Source organism: Polypterus senegalus, chromosome 4 (genome assembly GCF_016835505.1).
Source record: "Polypterus senegalus isolate Bchr_013 chromosome 4, ASM1683550v1, whole genome shotgun sequence".
Taxonomy (NCBI): domain Eukaryota; kingdom Metazoa; phylum Chordata; class Cladistia; order Polypteriformes; family Polypteridae; genus Polypterus; species Polypterus senegalus.
In genome coordinates, this window is record NC_053157.1 from 225,649,703 (window position 1) to 225,677,349 (window position 27,647).

General features: G+C 39.1%; 1 protein-coding gene across 1 annotated transcript; it reads left to right on the forward strand.

Annotated features, from left to right (window-relative positions):
* The first annotated feature begins 19,810 nt into the window (after positions 1–19,810).
* On the forward strand, positions 19,811–24,356 carry LOC120528669 (hepatic lectin-like). Its single transcript, XM_039752832.1, has 4 exons — positions 19,811–19,820; positions 21,054–21,205; positions 21,378–21,502; positions 24,159–24,356. Exons 3-4 carry the CDS (start codon positions 21,402–21,404, stop codon positions 24,316–24,318), a joined length of 261 nt encoding a protein of 86 aa, XP_039608766.1. The 5' UTR covers positions 19,811–19,820; positions 21,054–21,205; positions 21,378–21,401; the 3' UTR covers positions 24,319–24,356.
* The last annotated feature ends 3,291 nt before the right edge of the window (positions 24,357–27,647 follow it).

Genomic DNA, 27,647 nt, shown 5'->3' on the forward strand with positions numbered 1-27,647 from the left:
AGCATGAAATATTATAAATCTCACTTACTGTATAAGCGTAAAATGGCAATATACTTGCTATTGTAAAAATGTACTGATTGAAATTCAATTGTTTTTCAGTCATTAGTTTGTTAAGAATAAGTATCATACTCACCTTAATTTATCTATCATCTCACAGTGCAATCAGTAACGGCCGCCATTAAAGAAAAAGGAACTGCTGTTCCAGCTAGCGCTGGAAATCAAATCCACTCTTTGCTGGTGTAATGTACACCTACTCCCCAAAATAACACTCAATCTAAACACTCTGTAACACTCCAAGTGTTGATGTCCTCAAATCAACACCAGAATCAACACTTGTTAACTCAGAAAAAGTGAACACTGAAAAAACAACACAAAACCACACTAAAGATTTTGCTGTGTGGGTGAGTCAATGTTTCATTTTGGAATAATAATGTCTAGCGTAACTCTGCCCTTGACCGTGATCACTGCACAAACCCTGGTCCTTGGACTCGTATTCAAGAAGTTTGCAGACACTTGTTGACTCTTGGAATCACAGTTCAAACTTACGTCCCCTTGACCCTGAATGCTACTAAAACCAAGGATGCTTTTTCACAAACAGAGGGGAAAAGCAGTTTTCAATGACAGCTGTCCTATGTCACCTGGACTACCTAAAAGAAAGAATAAAACCTCACAGCTTTAGTAAAATTTTAATCCTTGTGCTAACGCATATAATAGATATGATGTAACTATTCACTAAAACATTTTCTATCCTGATTGGCCTAACGTGTCCAAAATAAGCCTAATCATCAGCAGCCCTGTAATGTATCGGCTCCTATAACATACTATAACCGTTCTTATTTTCAGGGGCTCATAATTGATGTAAAATGAAAGGCTATTACCAAGCATTAACAGAATTTCTAAAACTTTGTATTATACAAAGCACCCTGAGTACCAAAGTGGTTATAACCAGTTGATGAAAATGCTGTTTTAAATTAAAGCCTGAATAAGATAACCGTTTTCTAATCATCATATAAAATGCTTAGTAAATAAAGAGACTAAACACAATTTATAATAAAAACGGAACACCTATGGACGGCTGAATATCCAAGGCAATCTAATTTAGCTTGAAATGCCGCAGAGTGTTTTACAAATAAAATCCTACAACAGTGGTTCTCAAACTGTGGGCTGACCCTGCTAGGGGGCATGAAGTAACAAAAAGAGGGCTCGAAGATGTGAAAAAAAGAAAACAAGTATCAAAAATATGAAAAATACATTTATTGAACCCAAAACAAATTAACTTAAACTACATTCTGATACTAGAAAAATACAGAGATAGATAAATGTCGATAAAAGTTAAGTAGGTATAATAAAATATGCAAATAAAGTGTAATGAGAATAAAATCAGATTTTTTCATGATTAGCATGCCATGCCAAGATTTGGCCATTTGCATTGTAAGCAGAATCTGAATTACTTGGGCTGGCAAGAAAAGATATGTGGTAGAAGATATCTGATGTCTCCAGTTCCTACCGAGTTCCTTTAGAGACTTTATAGTGGCTATTATCATTTAAAATGAGTACAGAAATTAAGTTATATGCTATGTTTGGGGTGGATGTGATCAGAAAGGCACTGATGATTCCAAAGATCAGTCAAGAAAACTGTTGGAAAAATGGGCAGAACTCTTTTAGAAACAAGGGTTTTTCTTATAATGTTTTAAAATTGGACCTTTACAAAGACACTTTTAGATGCTTTATTTTCTAAAGATGCATTATTTTCATGTTAAAGCAACTGGTCATTTTACTTGGCTACTGAACATGTATTTTTGTTCACTAACGCTTTATTATTTAATTAAGAATTACCTGAATATTTGATCATTAGTTTAAGCAGAAAGAGTAATTAGCTCTGCTATTTTGTGAGCTATACAAGCGTGCTGAGCTGTTGGCTCCCATTTATGAGGTCACTAGCATGAGCTAAAGCTGCTGATTTTAAAAACATGATTTTAGTTCAATGAACTTCAGAGGTGTAGAAGAGCGCTTCTTACATCCCTTGCCTCTAGTTAAACAAGCACACCTCGCTATAACCTTCTGGCTCTAAGAGCAGAAACGTATGAGCTATGAATGAATTTTCAGAGACAAGAATTTTAAATGTAATACAGGAAAAGTCTTGGAGACAGGATGACCACATTGTACCTAAATTACATTTATAAAATCAGTATAAAAGCTGATCAAAAAAGAATAAAAGAAAGATCTTGACTTAAGGCTGATACCTCAAGCAATGCAAAAATGGGTCACCTGGAGAAAACAAAACATCTAGCCATACCAGGTTGTGCGGCGTTCACACTTTGTTTTGCTTTTATTTTATGGCACTGTGTATTTGACCTATCATACTTTTCTCCTCAGCCTTTTAAAAACAGGCTGCTCTGTACACAGAGATTACGCATTTCACAAGCGGGTAAGTAATTCAGAATAATTTTATTATGTGAGAGTTAATGCACAACCTGCCTGCGCTTTAAAGCCACTCCCGTATATTCTCAGTGTTTGAATTTTCAGACGCCGAGACAAAAACTACTTGATTGGATTACCTGTTTCGGTATGAAAAACTACTACTGTTTGCTTCAGTCCTATGAATTTGTACATTAATCGTCGTACAAGTAGATAGAAAAAAATGCTGCATCTTATATTATAGACATGTACGAGCGCGCTCACGCACACACTTGAGAATCAACTTGGAAATATTCATATTAAGCATAAAATATAAGGATTCAGCCATCCATTTTTAAAAACATACTCGTTTGGCGCATATAATAATCATGAATAGGCCTTACAGTAATCTTGGAGAATATTCTGCTTGAAGAATAGTTATATTGCATTTAATCCTATCCAAAGATAAAAGAAATACTTTTTCTAAGAAGTTCATATAGACGCTGGGGGCTATGTGCTTTGGAAACAGTTGAAAAAATGGCTGACGTATTTGTGGCTTGCCAAAGGGTGTTTTAAAGGCCTTTCTCTATCACCAGACGGCCCACAAAGAATTCCTCAGCAGCATGGGGGAAGGTTGGGTGAGAGATTACATTTTCGGTACCAGCAGGGGAGCTCGTAGGGCCTCACCCAGCGGGGGATGGGTGCTCAAAACGGGCAGGCTCAGTTGTTTGCAAGCGAAATCACAGAGTCCTTCCTCCTGTGGGGTGCCTAACATCTTCCATCTAAAGTCACTTGCCTGCTTGTACGCACAAAGCGGCTGTTGGATCCTGTCCAGCTTGCAGAGCCTGACTTTCCTTATTGTGTGTAGAGAGATCGGGCTTTTGGCTTAAAAGCTGGCGCTGAGAAATGCTACTTGGTCTTTCTCTCTGGGAAACCTGCTGCTTGAGGATCTTAGGGTCAGCTGAAGATACATGTATTTGATTATTTAAAACTAGCCAACCCACGGCGTAGCATACGCCGCATAATTATGTATTGATGGGTGAACACTTCCTGAAAGACACAGTTGTCCAAATGGGGTTGGTTTTGAGGATACGACTGTAGGTGAATGAAAAGATGTAACTCTGGAGAGGGCAACTTACAATACAGCGTTATATACGCTGTATACAGTGATTCACATTCGCAACAAACTGTTTTACACACCGCATACAGCAATTCACATCCGCGTATATGATTCTTCTTAGATGGTGCTGTCGCATCCACCCACGCTCTCGAAGCATACACACTGCCTGGTCATGTGCCCGCTCACAAGAGCAACCAACAGAGACCCGCCCACCAACTGTAAGACCATGGGACACCCCTCGCAAACTGTTCTACACGCTGCATACAGCGATTCACATCTGCGACAAACAAACTGTTTTACACACTGCATACAGCGATATACATCCGCGACATGATTTTTCCTAGATGGTCCTGTCGCGTCCACCCTCGCACTCAAAGCATACACATTGCCTAGTCATGTGCCCGGTCGCAAGAGCAACTGACAGAGACCCGCCCACCAACTGTAAGACCATGGGAAACCCCTCGGAACCTGTTTTACACGCTGCACACAGCGATTCACATCTGCGACAAACAAACTGTTTTACACGCCGCATACAGCGATTTATATCCGTGACAAACATGCCTGTTCTTAGATAGTCCTGCCGCATCCACCCTTGTTCTCGAAGCATACACACCGCCTGGTCATGTGCCCGCTCGCAAGAGAAACTCACGGAGACTCACCCACCAGCTGCCTGTGTGTGTGCCTCTGTCTTTCTCTGGCGCTGCCTGTGTGTGTGCGCAGCTTTCTCTCGCGCTGCCTCTGTGTGAACCGGTCAGGCACAGAGAAGGTCAGCTGCTGAGAGAGCATCTCGACTGTTGCAGGGCCTGCGTTGGTGAAGCAAGTGAGACGGTAATGAAACAGAGGCACATTGTTATTTGTTTTTAAAGACTGCTTCCTTCATTGTGTTCTAACCTCAGTTTTAAAGGACTGTTTTAAGGATCCCATGGGATACCCCTCGCAAACTGTTTTACACACTGTATATAGCGATTCACTTCTGCGAGAAACATGCCTCTATGAACAGTCAACGTGACTCAGAGGTGCATGTGGACTCTACGACAGACGAACATGAATGACGCCGTTTTTTCCTGTGTCATCGCGTCCGAGTTGGTGGCCGTGGTTCTGCAAGTTGTTGTCGTATCCAATGGTCTTAGAGTTGGTGGGCGTGGCTCCTTCCTGCGTGCGCCATGGGCGTCTTACTTGTCAGCTGCTTAGTGAATCCACACCCCTTCCGGCGTGCTTTCCATGGGTGTCTTGCCTTAGTGAATTATATATTAAGATGTGGGGTGAGTTTGAATAGAAAAGAGCTTGTTTTAGATCGATTTTAATATAAATTCTAATTATATTAATTAATATAATCACACATTATACAGCTTAAGGCAAGATTTTTTAGACGTCTCAAACGTGATTTAAAAGGGAACTGCTGCATATTATTTAACTATGTGTGATTTTTAAAGGGCTGATAGCGAACTAGTAGTTATATCATGCTTTACAAGCTAATCTTTAAAAATCCTTTAGCTTTAAAAGTGAAGTTCAACCTTTACATCTCATGGACAGAGGGTCTCACGCATGGGGGTTATGGGGAGGGGGGAGACCAGCCCCTGTGTCAGCGCTCTGAAGGCAACAGGAACGGGCGCGCGCAGCTGATTAGACCTTTCTGTGCAAGGATTTTCAGGGATATGGGGAAGGCAGCTTTACTTAGATTAAGCAAAGGTTAGATAGATATTTTAAATAATAGATACAGGGGTTCTTACCCAAAGCAGGAGAGGCTATAAGGTAATTAAGCCCAGCTGGAGCGCAGGGACCTAGATCCTAGATTCCATTTTCCCGGTCAGAATCTTTAGAAAATGGTCTTTAGAAAATGCTTCGCTGTTTTATACAGCACATTCAGAAGTGGCTGGGAAGTGTGGGGAGACCGGCCGTTAGGTGCGGTCTGACCCGGGGGCCCGAAACAGGGTGCGATCGCACTTGCTGGCTCAGACTGTGTCTGAGCTCTGACAGTTTGTCATCTGTCTGTGAGATGGAAAAAAAAAAGCCTGGAGCTGCAAGTCATAAAGCAAAGATTAGATAGATATTTTAATTTCGTGTTCATTTTAAAATCATAGATAGAACCAAAGAAAATGCTTCACTTTTTTATACAGCACTTTCAGAAGGGCTTTCAGCAGGGAGCACACGTCCTCCAGAGAGAGGACTGGGAAGTGTGGGGAGGCCGACCATCAGGTGCTGCCTGACCCGGGGGCCGAGGCAGGCCCTTCAGGTCAGCAGGGTACGGATAGGAAGGTGCTGGGACTTGTCCAGGGCCAAGGCAGCATTCTGCCTGGACTTGTTAGGACAAGCCCTGGGCATGTCTGCGCGTGTTGAGGTAAAGGCTGTAACATGCCCGGGCTTGTCTTTCGGGAGAGGGGCGGGGGCAGTGGTGAGTTCAAGGAAGGGGCAGACATCCATCAAACGGCTCTTGACAGTTTGGTGAACCAATCAGGTGCCGAGGTGGGTTCAAGTAAGGGACAAACATCCATCAAATGGCCCTTGACAGTTTGTTTAACCAATCAGGTGCTGGGGGTGGGTTCAAAGCGGAGTCTGGGCAAGACAGGGTGCCCTTCACCAATCTGCCACCAGGGGGCGAGGCCGGGTAACGTGGAAGGGGCCGGGGCTTTCCAATCTTGCGTCATAAGGGGGTGACGGGGTGGCACTTCCGGTATTGCGTCATAAGGGGTCATGGCTTATGGGGGCGGAACTTCCGGTATGATGTCACAGGGGCGGGCTTAAGGTCATTAATCATTTTGATTGACAGTTTGACAGAAGGTGCCTGCCTAATACTACTCTTACATTTAAATTCTGTTTGGCATAAAGAGCAACCCTACCTCCTTTTCTGTTCTGTTTATCCTTCCTAAACAATGTGTATCCCTCTATGTTACACTCATCCCCATCTTTGTTATTGAACCAGGTTTCCATTATTGCTATAATATCATAATACAATACAATACAATACAATACAGTTTATTTTTGTATAGCCCAAAATCACACAGGAAGTGCCGCAATGGGCTTTAACAGGCCCTGCCTCTTGACAGCCCCCCAGCCTTGACAAGGAATAACTCCCAAAAAATCTTGTAGGGAAAATGGAAGAAAACTGGGGAAAGGCAGTTCAAAGAGAGACCCCTTTCCAGGTAGGTTGTGCGTGCAGTGGGTGTCAAAAGAAGGGGGTCAATACAACACAATACACAGAACAGAACAAATCCTTAATACAGCATAATAATAAAAATTTTAGAAGTATGGAGCAGAATTTAACGATAGATGATATCACATAATAAGATTTGGATAATTTTAGAGTTCTGGAGACCTCATCCATCAAGCTGCCACCCCATTTGGTCATTCCACGGCTGAAACGTTGCTCCAATGAAAGGACCCCTCTTTCCCATGATTCCTGTGGTCCTCCATCAGGGATGACTTTACCGTAGGCAGGCAAACAACTTGGCAGGTGGGCCGTGGCACCAATTGCCACATTTGGGTACCGAGAACAGAAACAGAATAGGTGAGGGTTAGTATTCAATTCTAACTATCATGTTACTTATGTTTTAGTGCTAATGACTAACAACAGAGATGCAGTCTGTACAGTTAATCAGCAGCTCTAGTCAGGATATGCTAAACTGAAGTAGTGAGTCTTTAGCCGGGATTTAAAGGCTTAGACTGAATGGGGCATCTCTTATAGAAGCAGGAAGACCATTCCACAGTTTAAGGGCCCTGTAACTAAAAGCTCGACCTCCCACTGTTATTTTATTAATCCTTGGAATCCTAAGCAGACCGGCATCTTGAGATCTTAATGTGCGCTCAGGTTTGTAAGTCATGATCTTGTTCAGACAAGTAAGCCGGACCTTGGCCATTTAATGCTTTATATGTTAAAAGGAGGATTTTGAAATCAGCCCTAAACTTAACTGGGAGCCAGTGTAAAGATTTAAGAACTGGAGTTATGTGTTCATATTTTCTTGTTCTTGTAATAATTCTTGTAGCGGCATTTTGGATTAACTGGAGGCTGTATAGAGAACAGTTTGAACAGCCAGTGAACACCGCATTGCAGTAGTCAATCCTACTAGAGATAAATGCATGAATTAATTTCTCTGAATCCTGTTTATTTAGAAAGCACCTTAATTTCCTAACATTTTTAAGATGGAAGAAACATGTTTTGGACAACTTTGTAATATGTGCTTTAAATGACATGCTAGAATCAAAGATAACTCCTAAATTGCGGGCTGATTCAGCAAAATTAATTGGGATCCATTCCTTTAATTCACTAACACAACTAATTAAAGACAACATCGGAGAAACTTCACTTGATTTAAATGAAAGGTATAACTGGGTGTCATCTGCATACGAGTGAAAATTAACATTATGTTTCCGAATGAGAGATCCCAGTGGAAGCATGTAAAGTGAAAACAGTAAAGGTCCCAGTACTGAGCCCTGCAGGACACCATATTGAACTTCTGTGTATAACGATGTAGTACTGTCAGCACATTTCTGTACATATTGGAATCGTTTTGATAAATAAGAACTGAACCAAGCGAGCACGGGGCCTGTAAGCCCAACATCGTTTTCTAGCCTGTGCAGTAAAATAGAATGGTCAATGGTGTCAAATGCTGCACTTAAGTCCAACAACATAATTACAGTGGAGTTTCCTTCATCAGAGGATATCAGAATGTCATTTACAACCCGTGTTAGTGCAGTTTCTGTACTATGACCAGTGCGAAAACCAGACTGGAATTTGTCAAATAAATTGTAATGCATAAGGTGTGACTGAAGCTGACTGGCGACTACTTTTTCTCGTATTTTAGAGAGAAATGGTAAATTTGAAATAGGCCTATAATTATTTAGTATGTGTGGGTCTAGGTCTGACTTTTTAAGTAAAGGTTTAATTATGCTCTGCTACATACAACTCCAACTCACTTACCTTATTTTTGATACTTCTAGCATTAAGGCAAGCTATTTTTAATGTGTTAATCCTTCTACATTTACGTGTTTGCTTAGAATTAACATTACTATGCATTTTTATTTCTACACCATTGCTTGTTCTTCCATGTATAGATCTAAATCTGTCCTGTCCTAAACTTCCTGCCCCCCCATTCCATAGTTTAAACAATCCTCGACTAGCCTACACATATGCCTCCCCAATACATTGGTGCTCCTCCAGTTCAGATGTAACCCATCACGGCGGAACAGGTCCCATCTGTTCCTAAAGGAGTCCCAATGATCCATAAACCTATACCCTTCTGCCCTGCACCAAGATTTGAGCCACACGTTAAACCTTCTAATCTCATTAATTTTACCTGGACTGGCGCGTGGCACAGGCAGAACTTCGGAGAAGACTACCTTGTCATTTCTGCTCCTCAGCTTGGCACCTAACTCTTTGAATTTAGATCACAGAACTGACAGACTACCCTTATGTATGTCATTTGTTCCAACAGGGACAATGACAAATGGATCCACCCCTGCTCTGGCCAAGAGCCTATCCACCCTTGCAGGGAGGTCTCCCACCTGTACTCCCGGAAGGCAACACACCGTGCGAGATTCTCTCTGGCTCATACCTGCGCTTCAATCCCCCTAATGATTGAGTCCCCAACTATCACTACCTCTCTCTTTTTGGGAACTGGTTTTGAGGTGGTCCATTGGGGCTTCTCATCCTTGCCTACCACCTCAGAATCATCAGAGACACCATCCAACGGTTTGACACTTCTAATTATAAGGTTGATGCCCCCAGGCAGTGTGCACCCTTTACCTTACGCCTTGTGACGGTGACCCACCTATTCCTACCTGTCTGGTCTGGAATCTCCTCCTGCGCCACCTTAGGGGTGCACACCATCTCTCTAAAGGACACCTGGGCCAAGTCCGCCAATTCTCTATTACAACGCAGGTCAGCCAACTCCTCCTCCAGTTCAGCGACCCTGAGCTCGAGGTGCTGGATCAGCTGGCATCTCTTGCAGATGTAGCCCTCATAGACAACTGGCTCTTCCAAATCATCATCTAAAAAGTCCAACATCCAACAGGACTTGCATTGCACTGGCCTCATTATTAAAATTTGATTTGGGATTAGTAAACTACCTTAACTTTTTTTTTCTTAAAATTAAATTTCTTCTTCTTTCAGCTGCTCCTTAACTTAAATGGTAACACTAAAATTTGCTACAGATATTTTACACCTTTTCCCCTTAAGCTCCTGTACTGTTTTCCCTCTCTGCTGCCTACTATTTGTCTTTCTATGAGGTTAACTTTACTTTTCTCTGTCTCTTCTCCTAAACTTTGCGCTCCTCTTACTTATAAGCTCTCCACTCGCACTGTTTGTATTCCCCCGTATTAATGAACCCTTACGCTGTTGCCCACTTATCTGCTTTACCTCTGGACCACTAAGGACAGTTTAATCTAAAATAAACAAATAAATAAAACTTTACTTCCTTATTTGCTCCTACAGCCCCTTGTGCCTGATCGGCGTCTTAACGCTGGCCGCTTACCTGCGCACTGCTGAGCTTCCACCTTTTACTGTTTTGAAGTCGGCCTTTTTTTTCCTTTTCCTTTAAACTAAGGAATCGCTGTTACGACGAAGCAGTTATTTACTTACAAATGCCGATATTAGTTACTGCTGCTTTCTACCCTGCCTCCTCGATGCTAATTAAATACAGATAGCGAGAACAAGAACAGGTACAAGTACAAGTAACTTTTCCAAGCGCACCTCCAAACACCCAGCTACTTTTGCTCTTGTGCGGGCGAAAAAAAGCAAAAAAACCCTTCTAAAGGGAAAAACCTTTAAAAATTCCCACATGGTTCCTTAGTGGCAACCAAAACCCAAGTTTTTAGGAGCAAAATGTATTTTTTTATTTAAATCTCACACCACAGAACAGACCAAAAACTCTCAACAGACTCTAGCGTTTGCAACGCACACGTCAGCACACAGAATGTGATAGAACAGCCAACCACAGTGCATTCAGGTTCATGTTTATTTGGATTTACTTTCTATTAGGATTTGTCAAAGTGAATACTCCTTTTTGTTACAAATGCTTTTTTTCTGCGCCAATTTTATTGTTTTCAATCAATCTTTAAATATGATGAACTTGCTTTGTTTTGTTTAGAGCAGAGGTTTCACAGTTTCCTTGTTCTTCATTTTTGAAGGCATACTGTATTGAGAGTTTTATTACTTAAAAGCCTGAACCACGTTTTTGGACATGTGCATGCTGAAAAGTTTGCCTTCCTAAAACGCTTCTTTCTTATCATTGTCTGGAAATTGATAGTGTTGAGTCCACTACAATTTCTAAATCCTTCTCATAAGGTGCTTTCAATGGTCAGACCACCCACTGTATATTCCATCATAACATTTTTACTTCCTATGTGTAATATTTATCCATCCATCCATCATCCAACCCGCTATATCTTAACTACAGTGTCACGGGGGTCTGCCGGAGCCACCGCAGGGCACGCACACACACACACACACACCAGGCACACAGTAGAATTGCCAATCCACCTAACCTGCATGTTTTTGGACTGTGGGAGGAAACCCACGCAGACACTGGGAGAACATATAACCTCCATGCAGGGAGGACCTGGGAAGCGAATCCGGGTCTCCTAACTGCGCTACCCACTATGCCACTGTGCTGCCCTGTAATATTTAATACATAATTATGGAAAATTTGATATGTGAAAGGGCCAGCAAAGCATGTGGGAGCTTCTGCATCCAGCATTATCCTTGACTTTAAAAACTGGTACCGCCTGATGGGTTTAGCATTGTGGAGCTCCCCTTCACCTCTCCTGTTTAAGAAGGAATAATTCTCCAGTTACTCCACCTGAGATGGCCACCTTTCCGAGTACAAACCTTTTTACTGGTAATAAGTTAGTCCTCAGTTGGCTGGGTAAGTTGCTGCACAAAGCACCTACCGATATTTATCTTTTAAAACATATGTTATGTGGAAGTGAATCTTTATGGATTATTTCTTTTTCTTTCTTGCTGTTCCATAGCCCTTGTAAAAAGGGCATCCAGTGGCACCAAACCTGGTGCCCAGAGAACTACTAACATTCATCCCAAGAATCACAGTCAATGGCAGTTGTTAGACACTGCTCTACTATCTCATACACTTATTAGGTGATATCAAGATGACAAAATAAAACGATGGCACAGGAAAAATGCAATACACCATGTGGAAGTGCTAACATATAAGTTAGAAAAAGTCTGTATTAATAAATATCAAAGAACTGAAAAAGGTGAAAGCTGTTACCAGTTAGAACAGATACATTTCAGCCTTCATCAGATCTGGCCCAAATTACAAAATGAAGATAAACTGGTGGTATAGCAGTGTGGCTGCTTACTTGCACTTTTTAAATTTAAATAAAGAGCTTATTTAAATTGACTGATTACCACAAACATGTTTCTTTAAGCTTACCCAGACCACAACTGATAGGGAAGCAGAAATGCTGTTAGCTTTGCTGATTTAGCTAATTAGCGACTGGAGTCTGAAACTGTAAGCCAGCAACAAGCAGAGAGAAATCAGCAACCCCAGATCATCAGGGCAGGTATGGAACTTTACAACTTTCTATGATACTAAATAGTAAATGTGTATCTATACATAAACCTCATACAGCTGCTTCTGAAAATAACCAAACTTTGTCGTCAGGTTTTCTGGAATGCTCCCCAGAACTGTGCATTCACTGAACTTGCCGACACTTACAAAAAGTACACAGTCTCATTAATTCTGTTCTGACATTTCACTTTTAGCAAGATGATGGATGATGTCTCCTATGCATCAGTGACATTCTCTAAGAAAAGTAAACCGTCCAAAGACCTTGATGAGAAGAAGTCACCAGGTCAGAAAATGATTTAAACAACATTTCTATCTTTTTAATTATTTCTGAAATTAGTACATGCCCAATTTCAGCACTTTATTTAATAAACTAATATGAATGGTTAAGTCTGATAAGTGCAAAATATGACTGTTATTAATATTAACATGGAAAATTTGCAGAATCAGTATAAACCGATACTTTTAATGAAGTGCACCTTCAAAGGAAAAAAAAAAATCATCTCTCTAATCACTTATCTGTGTGAATAAATTTGCCATGAGAAATCTTAAAGAAAAACTGAAAAAGATATTTGAAGATTGAAACCAATACCAGCTACCAGCTAAAAATGATGTTTTATTTGGGCACAATTACTTTCAAATGAAGGCGACGTGTTGGCTTAATGGTTAGCGCTGCTGCCTTAGAGCTCTGGGTTTGAATTCCAGTCTCTGTTGCCATCTGAATGGAGTTTGGGAATTAAAAGGATACCAGAGTACCAGGAGCAAAACCTGACCAAAGATGTTTTTAAAGTTAATGTGAGGCAATAAACTGGCCCTGTGTGACTGGCTGTGTTCATAAACGTGTCCTGCAATAAACACTTTGTTTGTCCTAGAATGCTTGTTGTTTGGCTCTTAATGTTGTCACAGCAGATTCAGGCTCTACCTCAACCTGGACTGGGTTTATGTAGATTAAAGACATTGATGAGTGGATATGTCGTCTCAAGCAGAATTCAGACAGAAAACAAAACATGTTTATGGGTAACGGTTTCTTCAGTTTTTACCCAAAACCCAACTAGTTATATCTGAAAGGAATTTCTGCAAAGATAAAATAAATTGGGAAATCAGAAATAAGTTTACATCTGAAATCTTTTTCTAATAACACCTCTCTGATAAGGGTAGCATGGTGGAACAGTCATAGCACTGCTGCCTCACAGTAAGGAGACCTGGGTTTGCTTCCCTGGTCCTCCCTGCATGGAGTTTGCATGTTCTCCCTGTGTCTGCATAGGTTTCCTCCAGCAGTCCAAAGATATAAAGGTTAGGAGCATTGTCAATCCTAAATTGTCGTTGGTGTGTGTGTGCCCTGCAGTGGGCTGGCGCCCTGCCTGTGATTTGTTCCTGCCTTGCGCCCTGTGTTGGCTGGAATTGGCTCCAGCAGACCCCCGTGACCCTGTGTTAGGATATAGCGGGATGGAGGATGACTGACTGACTGACTGACTTACCTCTCTGATAACAAAAAGCCTACAAAACTGCATTTAATGTATGAATTATGTGGTATATTATAAGAAATATAAAAATATATATATTTGAAGGTATAACAGTCACGGTTCAGCCTCCCAATGTGTCCAACCAGAATAAAAAAAAAAAAAGTATAAGAAAGACTTTGGTAGAGAGACCCTTCAAAAATATACAAAAGATCTGCGAAGATGGTACAAAGCTTTCTGTATGGGCTAAAAAAAGGTAAACAAATAATTATAATAATGTTTCTTGGATTTGGAAGCCAATAACATCTAAAAACATGACTGATCTCAGCTGCAATAATCATCTGCAATCATTGCAGTAAATTTAACAAATCTTTCCCCATTTATCCATGGTTATTTACTATATGGATCCTGTTATGGGTCAAAATAAATCAGAGTTCTTACTGTAACCTTCATTTGAGTGGTCTGTTGAGAACCAAAAAATGGTTCTCCTTTGGCATCTGAAGAACCACTCTGGCATCTTTACTTTTAAGAGTAAATGCTGCACATCCTGTCTCCGATACACCAACACTGAGGACTTTCAGCCAACAAATTATTCAGCAGAAGTGTGTTAAGAAGTAGAAATAGAAATACAACGGGAACTCCTTTATACCAACAGCAATACGTCTGCATAAAAACTGTTTATTTACAGACTATTTACAATATAAAAGTCCAGTGGACACTCACACGACTGTCCAGGCCCACAGTTCATTGTGTGTCGGGTTCTGGGAGAACAGTTGCCCTCCTCCGGTCCTCAACTATAAACCGGCATCGTCACCACGGGCCCCTATAACCCGTGGCCCCATCCCTGGAGGAGGCACAAGCCCTCCTCTATCCGCCCGGCGGGGCCTATATATATATATATATATGGGACATCACCCTCGCCCGTGTGGTCTGCGCCGCTCTCGCCCCGCTGTTCCCCAGCGGGGTCACTTTCCCGGCGTGGAGCACTCCAGCGGGCCTGTGCGGGCAGGTCCCGCCGGCGTCCGGCCCCAGCGCTCGTCGGGCTTCGGGCCTGAAATCCAGCCCGTTTCATTTTTTAGCAGCTCCTCTAAAGACGGCTTGGCGGGCGAAGGGACTCCTCCGGCGCGACGCCGAGCCGCTGGTGGAAAGAGAGACAGGCGTCGGTGGGCTTACCTGTCCATCAGCTCCACGCGGCGCCTGCCTCCTCTGGGCCACTCCCTCTGGCCCAATCGTACATACAGTAGTCATTATGGTGTGTGTGTTCAGACAACAGTGTGTATACTAATGTCACAATATATCCCTATCCCTATTATATATATATATATATAGTGGACCAGTGTGCAGCTCTGTCCACTTCCACCCGACATCCACCAATGACTGGAGGGAGGCGGCATTTTGAATTTCCCCGGCACTTCCTGGTGTGGCGGAAGTGTCGAGTTCCGGGATAATCAGGCACCGGGCGCCGCCTGGCGGTGGCCACGGGTCCCCTACAGGGCTGGGCTTCAAAGCCCTGTACCTGAGGCCCGTGCCTAACCAGTCTGTGTGCAAGAATAAAAGACTTCATAAATTCAGATTGAAAGTTTTCATTATTTTCTCCTCTTCTTCAAGCAGATCCTGCGCCTGATGTAGTATATGCTGGGGTAAAAACTAGAGGAGGTAAAAAGAAGCCCGACTCTGACGTGGGTGTCATCAGCACTGATAAAGGTTATTATTCTTCATTTACTGCAGAACAAATGAAATATTTAATATTTTCCCCAAAATGTATGGTAAATATACAGTAGAAATACTAATTTAAAGTGCAATAAAAATGTAAAATGTAATCAACACAAACTGTGAAAAAGAATGAACATGGAATGGAAAAAGATGTCTACTGCAAGTAAATCAAACTGTTCATTGAAAAGGTTGATCTTATTTTGTTGCTCTCCTTCAAACAGAATGTCTGCCCTCTATGGCCTGTACTGAGGAGGAAACTGAACGAGGACACCCGAAGACTGAGGCTCAAGCTGGTAACATTGGCACCAAAAAAGGCAATTCTTCTTTTTCTGCAGAGTTAAGGAAAAAATGCAAGCTTTAAGGAGTTTATGTTTAGAAAAATAGAGTTAAGCTTGGCAATAATGAAGTATATAATTTATATAATTCAACTTTAATAAATTTTAATGCATAAGTCTCATATGTTGTATATGTTCTTTTATTCATTCATAATTTCTGTAGGCCAATGCATATTCTTATATGGACAGTGTATATTAAAAGCCTCCATAAAAATACCGACATTTTTATATTTTACTAATTAGAACAGGGGTGTCGAACTCTGGAACCTTTTTCCTAATCACTGACCACTTTTCACTGCTGATTAACTTCTTTTCCCTTCATTTTAATAGCCTTGTTTTCAAGGATTCAGTCCTTTGAATTCTTTTCTTCATTAAATGACAGCCAAACAGAAATGAGACGTGAAACGAGCCAACAGATGAGCAGCTAAACTGGGATTTCAAACTCCAACAAGTCTCTTAATGAGAAGCTGATTCTTGCCGTTAATTAAACTCGTTATTTAATTCCACAGCTTGTTGCTGCTGTCATTCTGCCACAGCAGACATTTCCAAAACTGTTGATTTTCTGTTTTTTCTAAGACCACCATCAAAACGTTTTGATGACCTGAGAGATCAGCCTTACTGAGATCTTCACTTTTCTTTATTGTCAGATATATTGTGTGTTGGGCACAGGTGAGCTGGTCACGTGGCGGCTTATTTTATGCCTCATTATTGTTTGGCTGCTAATTAAGGAAAAAAAAAAAAAAGACAACTAAGGGGCCCGAGTCAAGTTAATTAAATCTCAGGCAAAAGAATTAGCAGCAAAAACTGATCACTAATGAAGGCGATGTTTAGACTGAAAACCTTCAGCCACTGCAGCCCTCCAGGACTGGAGTTCAACACCCATGGATTAGAATTTTGAAATCATGATAAATCATGTCACACCTTTGTTACATTCAAAACAAAGTATTAAGCAAAATATTTAATTGGTAAACAAATGGTTTATTTTCAAGATAATGTTAAAAATACAAGCTTTCTAATGTGCACTCCCTGCGTTAGTGATTGGTAGAAACACTTTTTACTTGTTCAAAAATTAATACAAACTGTGCCACAAACAATCAAAAACAGCAGATACAACAAAAACATTTTAGAATATACTTGCAGTGGACTTACTGTATCTATCTCCTCTAACATGTTACAGCCCTTTACACAACTTGGTACTTGCAAGCTACTGCTTTATTTTTATTAAGCTCATTTCCAGCTGCCTAAACCATGTATAGACTTCCTTAAAAATACACTTACAACTTGCTCTAGGAAGCTAGCATTCAACTCGTCCACACCTCCTGTTTTATTGTGTTATTAGATCACCTGTGACGTGCATCTAACATCAGAGGTCCCAAAATAACCTTTTAGGTTGTTTTCTTAAAAGTGACAGGACTTCACGAAGTGATCTTCTTGCCCTTAAGGGATTGCAGATAGACAAGGAATGAACAGCGGTAGCACTTTGCTAAGCTAGTAATCAGTAATAGGACAAACACATTCAGTCTGAGCTTACTTAAAAGTTATGGTTATTTACATTCTAATCAATAGTGGAAAAAGTAAGCAATGAAAAGATTATACAACCGGGGTGAATTCATGCTGTCTTCAGTCAGTCCCTGATGGCCCAGGTCCTTAGTTACTGATTATACAGTATATTCGTAATCAAAAACTGAAAAGAAAGGTTTCATGCCGGAAACAGAGCTTGGAAAGTGTCTAGCAGCTAAGCAGATAACAAGTTCCATTTTAATTTCCATTGCTCCTCCTAAAATGTCACACAGGCCAAATGACAATTATGTATTCAGTTTACAAGTCTTTCAGGCCTTGGCCATTTTCCTGAAATCTTTCAGATGAAAAGATTATGAAAATTATCGCACATACATCTCCTGTCACTTTTCTTTCTTTCTGCCATCACAATGTTTTGTTCTATAGCTTTGGAGGAGACAGAGGTTACACAAAACACCAAACTGGAATCCATTAATAAAGGCAAACAGAAGGTGATGGTGTCTACTGAAAAAAAAACTAACTTTGTGATTTCTACTCTGGGGTGTAGTAATAAATGTGATGATAATTAGATATAAATGTATATATGCTATAATTTCAAATAAATGCTGCTTTGCTGTGAGCATGTTTTGTTAACTTTGGTGAATGTTGAATTTATCTGGAACGTCATATTTGGGCTTAAATTCTATAAGCTGATTTTCATTAAAATGAATGAAATTATACAGTGGCAAAATCCTTCTGCTTTTGGAAAATCTAATTTAGTATATTTTGGTAAAGCATGTTTTTGTAGTGTAATAGTAATGCACACTAGTTAGCAGTGGATGGCAACATTAGAAAATGCTTTTAACAAATACTGTACATGTTTTTGTATAAAAATAAGAAAACAAACTGTCATTAGAATATATGAAGGAACAAAGTCACAGTGCCGCAGCCCTTTGTCTTAAACCACAACTGATTTAAAGTAAATGAAAACTACAATTTTTCAAACAAAATCTGAAAATTGATGATTTTTTATTTTTCCAAAAGGGAGCGTCTTTGGATATTTATGCAATTAACATTCATTAAAATTATGTTTTATCAAAAATGAACAGAATTTTTACATTTTAGGATTGTAATAACAGTGCCAAAATGAATTTGTTTTGATTTAACTATTCCCAGGTAGCCACTTTATGCCAGCGTTGAACTGGTACCTAATCCTTATAAATATCCAAGAAATCTAAGAACTATGCTTATTGCAATACTGTATACTGAGAGTGAAAAAAAAAACAGAAAAAAATGCTATAGATTTTAAACTTAACATTCTTAATATGCACAGTCTCTTACAAATGTGTGATGTAAAATGACCTTAATGATTGTTGTTTTTTTTTTTTATACAGACAGAAATGTGCGTTTGCTCAAGCTACTGGTGCTCCTTTGTGTTTTGTTAGCTGTAACCATCATCTTCCTGGTGGTGTTCTGTAAGTAACATTGAAGTTTAAGCTAACAAATGAATGGAGTGTATTGATAAGGAGAGTGAGACAGAGTATAGGAATTGGAGGAAAACTTTAAGTCTTGGTGCAGAAAGAATTGTCTGTAACTTGACATCAACAAAGCCAAGGAACAGGTAACTGTGACCTTTGCCACACCAAACAGCCTCTATGTCCAATCACTATTCATGGAGTGGATGTAGAGGTGGTCCATCCCAACAGGTACTTAGTGGTTCACATTAATGACAGGTTGGGATAGTCTTCTAATAGAGGAACTATAAAAGAAAGGGCAGAGCAGGCTCTTTATTCTTAGTAGGCTGCATTCCTTTATTGTGGGTAATGATGTCCTTCACATCTTCTAAAGTGCGATTTTCTACGCAGTGGTGGGCTGGGCTGGAAAAATTAAGTTCAAAAGAGTGCAATATACTGGGTCACTGTGAAAAATGTGAACAAAGGAGGAAGTTCTTCCTAATTAAAACTTGTGTTCTGCATTTGGCAGACTATAAAGACATTAACGCTTAGCAGTAAAATCAAAATTATCAGTGAATTGACAGAATTTAATATTCTTATGTGTGGGTAAGGGTTACCTTAACTCATTACATCCAACTAAACTCAAGATATACTAATGTATAAAATACTATAGTTAGTTTTTATTCACCGCCTTTCTTTACAAATTCTGAAAAAGTTGCTTTGGTAGGTTCTCCAACCATTCATTTTGTGAACCCAATATTTTAATAGTAGCAGCGACAGGCTCAAGGTTGGAACTTCAAAGGATGCCAGTCTATTGCAGTGCACAGTGGCACACTCTTAATTGATTAATTCTACAGTCACCAATTAATCTAACTAATACATCTGTCGAATTTGAGGAAAAGGCAGCATTCCTTGGAAAAAAATGTGAGCAGAGTCAGAAATAAAGTTTCATTCCAAGCAGTCATGGATCCAGGCAGGATTTTAACCTAATGGCCCTAACTATTGTGTTATCATGCTTTATGTGAAGTGTCATTTATTATAGATTGTTAAGTATGTTGTAAAAAGTTGTAATAGATTATTTGGTGGTGTGCTTAAATTACCTTTTGGAAAGTAAATTAAAGTCACATGCCTTTACTGAATATTGATTATAATTTTTAACATGTAATTTGTTTCCCCAGATTTGTGTGTAATATCACCTAAAAAACATCATCTGGACTCCCAGTACTCAGCACTGATGGAAAACTATACAGCAATGTCTAAACAATTTGCACAACTGGATAAATTCTGTCCTGTAAAAAAAGACTCTCCTCAACACAAAAAAGGTCAGTGAGAATTCATTTTATTATCCTGATTTCACTGAAATAACTGCTTTACAGATATGAAACAAAATCTGTGTGTCAGACAGCTACTTTATCTTCGAACCTTGCAATGAATATTTCTAAAGAGAAAGGTGCACAATGCATAACAATCTAAACCTAAATAGGAATAAATTCTTCCAAAAGAGGAATGTCTTGAGAGAAACAAACTATAACATTATTTATCAGGGCAGTACTTTTGGCTGTAGTATACTGCCATGGGAGTCATGCAGAAATAAGTACAGGGAAGATTAATCCAATAAAACAAATTTAATGAGTAAAGCATTGGAATAAGCTGCCTTTTGTGTTAGCAGCTACCTTGCAGCTCCAACTGACTGTATCTGAATCCTGACCCTTCTACTATGCATAAGAAGCCATTGATTTGGGTTTTCAGTGAGTTCTCCTGTACGGGTCAGGTAAGCAGGCGACTCTAAATTGGTCTGGTATGAGTAAGTGTGTCTAGCAGTGAAATGGCACCTTGTCCGGACTTGGTTCCTTTCTTGTACCTGGAGTTGCTGGGTTAGGCTTTGGTCCTTTTATTCTGGAATTGACTGATTCTGAATGAATGAATTTTCTGATATACATTTTCAAAATATTAAAACAAAACACATTTCTCATAGAATTGCCAGACCAGAGAGCACCTGTGTCTACAGTCTAATGACGCAATGTAAATGTGATTTCAAGTATGGTAACAACAAAGTTCTACATGGCACACTATTTTGCACTTCACAGATTTTTTTCAATCACGTTCAATGGCCTGTTTAAATCATATTTCATAACAAATATAATGGACAATAATATACTATATTAGGAGGTATTCATTACAAGAATATGCTAAATTCTTCCAGTTGAGCAATACAAGTCTGTGTGCCAATAGTGTGAAGCAATTACAGTTTGTTTGTCCTTCTCCACATTGAGCCCATCTAGAAGCCCACCAAACACAGCTGTTAATGGGTTAGGAGGGATTCTGACACCAAGGCTGTCTGAAATGCATTTAAAGATTTTCGTCCAGAACAATGATAATTTGGTGTATACCCACAACATATGGCCTAATGAGGCTGGAACTTGACTGCAACGTTCCCAGGTTGGATTTTGCCCTGGAAACATTTTGGGTAATTTTAAACTCTGAGAGCTTTTCAAACAGACAACACTGAGCTCTCTTTGCCTTCATCTCTTTCACTTACTTCTCTACTCCTGCAGAAAGGAACTGTTCTTTCTGCCCACCAAGTTGGCTGTCATTCAATTCAAAGTGCTACCTCTTCTCTACTGATAAACTAAGCTGGAATGCCAGTCGTGAAAACTGCAGCTCAAAAGGAGGGATTCTGGTGAAGATAGACAATGAGAAAGAGCAGGTATGGCTTTCGTGCTGGTGGGTCCACACATGCAGACACTGACTGAATCACTGGAGTTACACGTCGAGTTAAACGGGCTCAGAGGGGCTGCTGTTAAAAAATGTTTCCCATTTACTATAAGTGGGACTTTCAGCAGGATATTCTCACTGATAGTAGTCACTTTTCTTAACAGATTTTCCTAAATAGTTGGATTCATATGAACGGAGACTCAGAGTTATACTGGATTGGACTGACTGATGAGGAGAAAGAAGGTGACTTCCGCTGGGTGGATAACAGCTTACTAGATAATAAAACAAGGTAAAAGCATGTACAATAACTGCAATCCTTGATGTATAGCTGTCTCTGCCTTTGACAGAAATTAATTGAATAGCATAATGTGCCAGAAAAAGAAAAGATTAACTAATCTTCATTCATCTCTTGTCTTTTTTAAATAGAAATCTTAACTGGCACAACAGCACCATGGCTGAAATTACAAATGAAAAAATTCTACATTCCATATAAAATGTTAAGAATCTAAAAATATTGGATATCTTATGATTTTCTTTTAGATAAAGTTCCTGCTCATTTTTTCTTTAAGCTTTATTTTCAAGAAATATTACCACATTATGAAGGCTCCACTATAAAACTCAGCAAAATGCTTCGGCTCTCTGTCCAAGATTACGGATTTATATCTTGAACAGTCTTGACCTCATAGTGTTAGGTATTCTGGTTAACAACTCTTAGATTCTCAATTCTTGATTTACTTCATAGGCAGAGCATTTTGGTTCTGGTGATATGTGTCTAGGTTTCGTAATAACTCTTGCTCATTTTTATTCTGATTTTGCTTACTGTTTGGCCCTCTGGATTTTGTTTTTGATAGCAATACTTTATAAAAAGTATAACAATACTTTTGCTTTTTTTGGTAGAACTGTTGAAGTTTCTTAAAAATGTCCACACATTTTGTTCCACTTTTAATAAAACTATCCATAATGGCAACAAGCAATGAGGACAGCTGGAATAAAAAAAAAAAAAAGGTGTAGCAGGTTTGTGCTGTGGTCCATTTGAGCTACTCTGAGTATGCATGACTGGCATAATAAAAGAAGTGAAATGCCCAAAACATAATTTCAGACTGTGAGAACAATGAAAAGGTTAACACAATAGTCAGCTGCTACTGTATTTTTTTGCAAAAATATACATTTTAGGGCTGTATCTATCCACCTCCAATTCTTGGGAGCCAATGCCTATGTTGGAAGTACTGGACACAAGGCCGAGCCTAAAATTTTGATGATACACCAGTTTATCACAGGATACACTTATACTGTACACACACACACACACTCCCTAATACCAGCCCTGCTTAGATTCTGAAAATAATCTTCATGTACATGTTTGGTGTGAAAATCAAGTAAAACCAACGCACATGACAAAAAACTTCAAAATCAACCAGTGACCAGGCGTATATTTATGGCCTGAGGTGGCATACCGTTTAGTTTTCTGAAAGATAGCTCCAGAATACTGGGGTTGAACGCAAACTGCCTGTGTACAGTTTACTTGTTCTCCTTGTGCGAGTTTATAACCTGGTTACCCCTCACATGGTGAAGACATGAAGGTTAAGTAAATTGAGTGTATATCAGTGTAAGAGTCCTGAGATTGAATGGTTGCCCTGATCAGAGGATTTCCCCTACCTTTTGACTAATGGTGCTAAAAATTGGTCCTAGCTCAAAGCAACCCACTCATTGGACATGGTTGTAGCCTCTTAAAAGCTATTCAACCGTAAGTTTATTTTTACCAATGCTGAAAGAGTAATGATTGGGGTAACCCTGGAGTTTTAGATGTAATCCATTCTCTAAGGTCAAGCTCCTGTCTTACTGAGGACCTAAAGAAAATGAACCAAAAGAGCAACGTTTCAGCTGTGGCATGGCCAAATGGGGAGGCAGCTAGATGGATGAGGTCTCCAGGACTCTAAAAATATCCAAACCTAATTATGTCATATCATCTACTGTTAAACCGTACTTCTAAAATTTTTATTATTATGCTGTCTTAAGGAATTGTTCTGTTCTGTGTATTGTATTATATTGACCCCTACTTTTGACACCCACTGCACGCCCAACCTACCTGGAAAGGGGTCTCTCTTTGAACTGCCTTTCCCGAAGTTTCTTCCATTTTTCCCTACAAGGTTTTTATTGGGAGTTTTTCCTTGTCTTCTCAGAGAGTCAAGGCTGGGGGGCTGTCAAAAGGCAGGGCCTGTTAAAGCCCATTGCGGCACTTCCTGTGTGATTTTGGGCTATACAAAAATAAACTGTATTGTATTGTATTGTAAATAGAAGCAGAAGGGTCATTGGTTAAACTCACAACTTGTGTAAGCACAGCATGAAAGTGACCCACTTATCTAAAGCCTTGGAAAGACTCCTGATAGATGCTTCACAGGCACGATATTGAGAAGTCTTGTTTTACTCTGATATTATCAATGAAAACTACCTATAAATTTACACATAGATCTAAATACAGTGCTGACATTTATGAGATAATTGATTATGCTATGTGATAAGCAAGAGACAAAACAATACAGGTTAAAAAAAAAAGCTGTTGATCAATCAGCATGTAAATAGTAAAATTCACTCCTAAACTGGTGAGGCAATGAAGTAACTGGAAAAATAATAAATACAAAACTGAAAACAATAAGAAATAAACATGAACAACATGTCATAACAGTACATAAATGCCAAAAATTAAAAGCTAAAAATTGCTTCTGGCACTTAATAATACAATAAATGAACTCAATACAGTTATTTTTTTTTTAAGTGTTCATGTATCCACTGTAAAATTTGTTGGTAAGGTATGCTCTGTGAAGGACACGACTGTACATAAAATAAAACTTGCCCGACAACCGATAAAGACTCATTAGAGTAGTCTGCGTTTCAACTACTTAATGTGTCTTTTCGCTCTACTTTCAATTTCTTTTTGTTTCTTGCAGATTATGGGCCTCTGGGCAGCCTAACAGTGGTGATTCAGAAGACTGTGTGAAGATTCAAGTCTCTACATCCTGCTCTGAGAAAGCAAACTGGCATGACTATAATTGTGGAGGTCTATCAAAATACATTTGTGAAAGGGCAGCAACTTTACTACATATCTAAATTTAATTGACAGATTTAAAAATTAGTCTCACTTCAAAGTAAACAATTCAAATGTTTCAGCAACCACTTTTTAAACAATTAGCTGGCCACTTTAAACATCTTATAAGGATGTTTATCTACCATAACCTTTGTACTGAAGAAAAGTCTTAATCTAAAACTAAGTTAAACTAACATAAGCTCCTTTTGTAGAAGGAAAATTTTTTTATATTAGCCTAAAATAGCAAAATTAGCATGAAGAGCCATAAAAAGTAATTAAAAGCTTCTAAAACATTAGATTAAGCATAAATTAGAATGTTAAGTAAATAAGATAGGTCAAGCAAATAGTTAACTAAAAATCAGTCATATTGCATTTTTTTTAAGCTTACAGCAAAGTTTCTAATGTGAGAAAGAACAGAAATGATGTGTAGAATCCAGCTTAGAACAGGATAAGGAGATTGAGAACACCTGTGTCCAAGGCTGGGAAGCTAAAGGAACAATACCACAGGGGGAAGATGGCGCTGGTAGGCACGTAAAGAAACCAGCTGGATTGATGAAGAAAGGCAGCAAAAAAGCAGAAAGGCAACAAAAGGCTTTTGCTGTAAGCAAGGTCACACTAATGTAATGAAAGAAAACCTTAGTAAATTCAGGCATTAGCAAAAATATTAGAAGGATATATTAGAAATTAACTTTAGCATAGAAATTAAGACAAATCAAGTATGCCAAGCAAATGATTAAATAAAAACATATACCATATTTCCTTTAATTAAAGCTTAGCTTTAGGCTACCCTTATAACATAGCTTGAAAGACTTAGAGAAGGAAGTGACACCATGAAAGATCAAATATGGAATAAGGAACATCTGCCCAGTTGAAGAACCAATCAAGAATAAGCAAAACAGAAACTGGAGTGAGCAGTAGACAAGTATAGCCAGGTGCAGAATGAGCTAATTGAACAAGGCCAAAATGATAAGAAATTGTTATATAAACTTCAATTGCTGCAATGTTCAGGGCTCGATCTCATTCGGCCAAATTGGGTTGAGTCCGTGTTGTTGATTTATTTCAATAAAGCTTTAAAACTCTGTCTGTCTGTCTCGAGTCCTAATAGTCTTTATTTTCAGGTAAAAAGCCTTTTGGTGATGAATTTTTCGCCATGACACTTTAGGATTAAATGAAATATTGTCAGAGAGTACAGCGAAATTCAATGTGTAATTAACATGCAGCACGGTCTTGTAGTCAGTGAGTATAATTAGTCAAATGTGGGCCCTACTTTGAAAGCCTTGGTTTCTTCCTTACACAAAAGTCCATCCATTTATAGAATACGAGCTGTGTGTGCCCGTGCTGTAAAAAGCCTGGGGTCCTAGAAACTATTGAAATCGTCAGAACAAAAATTGTAATGTACAGATGTCAGGTAATTGAAAGGAACTCCTCTGTACGTCTCTCTCCTAGGAGGATTCGTTTTGCCAACGAGCTTGCATCGCTTGTGTATTAATGGCGGAAGGAAGAGGAAAAGGAGTACCGTTTTGCCGATCTTAATGGCTAAGTGATTTTGTCTTTGTTCTGAGGTTTCATTTTGCCGAAGTGCTTGCCTCGGTTGTGTTATGAGCGGCTAAGCGAGTTTTCTGGATATTCAGAGGTGGAGGTCTTACCCCGATTCCAACTCTCACTTCTGGACTAGACAGACAGACACACACACTTTCACGTGTAGACATTTATATATAAGATACATAACCAAATTTTTTACAATTTCAGGTATCTTGGTCCCATCTCATCAGTATTGATCAGTCCACTGGACATTAGACCATTATACTTACACAGACATCTATAGTCACTCACTATAGAGTCACCAATCAATCTAATTGAACATTTTTGGAATGTAAGACAGAAAACTGGAGCAATAAGAGAGGGAAAAATACAAAACATTGAGAAACACACAAGTTTATATAAATAGCAAATTGGTGTGGGAGTTGAATTTCATATGGCTGTTCTTGGAAATGAAAGTAAAACATAAAAATGAAAAAGTCATCCAGTATTTAAAAAAAAAAAAAATTACAGTCAACTAATACAATGTTATTTTCTTTGGACCGAATGTATTAATTATAATATTATCAATTATCATCCAAGTAGTCTTAAGCAGTTTTACTTATAAATGTAAAAATGAAATGAGTGACACTCCAAGGCAACCTGAGATCTTGACAGAAACAGAGTAAGCACACATTGAAATTGAGGTAATTCTTTTTAGTATATTTTAGAGTAACTTCTTTTATACAAAAACAGTTTTTTGGTCAGTTTTGCCTCTTAAAGGCCACTGTGAAATTGACACTGTGCTCCACTTGAATTCTAGAGCTTCATTTAGCTTAGATTAGGCAGGGATGAAGGCGCAGCAGATGAAACACTCAGACCCTAATTTGATACCACTCTTGTTGAAATCCTGTTTCCATTTTACTAGGCTTCCTCTCATTTCCCTAGGATGTACTGTTTCCTCTATGCTAGGAATGTATGATTTTTGAGTTCAGTATTCTGAGTTTATACACCTCACATCATTTATTTACAGTTCTCATTTTGTAGTATGAAGTGTTAAACGGGGAAGTACGAGGACATTACCATATACTGTGTCTAATGTCAAATTGTTTGGAAAATGTATGGGACATGTCATGTATTGATTATTTTATTAATATTTGCTGTTGTGATGGTGCATAGTGTTTGGTAATCAAACAATTTATAATAAAATGTGATTGAATTCAGACTTTTTTTTTTCTTAGTAGTTTTCTTTTGTGCACTACTTATGTCTTCCATTCCTCTAATACCAATTAAAAACATCTTTACTGTATTTTACAAATAAGTTCCCCAGTGGTTAATATGGTCACCTCATATCTCCAGCTTAAACACAGTGTCAGTCCTACACTGTAGGGTAACACTGAAGCTTTGATGATGCTGTCATCTTACCTCAGTCACTGCCCTGTGTGACCATTGTGCTCGATGCATTAACAACAGAAGATATTACATGACAGTGTTGATCCTGAGTAGACAGACTTTACATGTCAGTCATTTAGCCCTTTAATGGTCTGCTAGTAAAGAAAGTACATTGCTCTAACTGTTCATCAACAGTCTTTAAAGGAATAGTTGCAGGCATAATTGCATTTTTTAAATGATGACAATAGCTGCAGTACAGAGCTGATCAGTCTTGTAGGGTAAGTCCAAAAAAAAAAGAAAAGGTCTGCTAAGACAATTGGTACATCAATGTGATTGAACAGATTGTTTACACAATTATCTTGATATTATTGCGGGTCTCATTCATGGTAAAGCTAATTCATGATATCATATCAGGAACGCTGCGTTTGCTAAAAATGTGCGT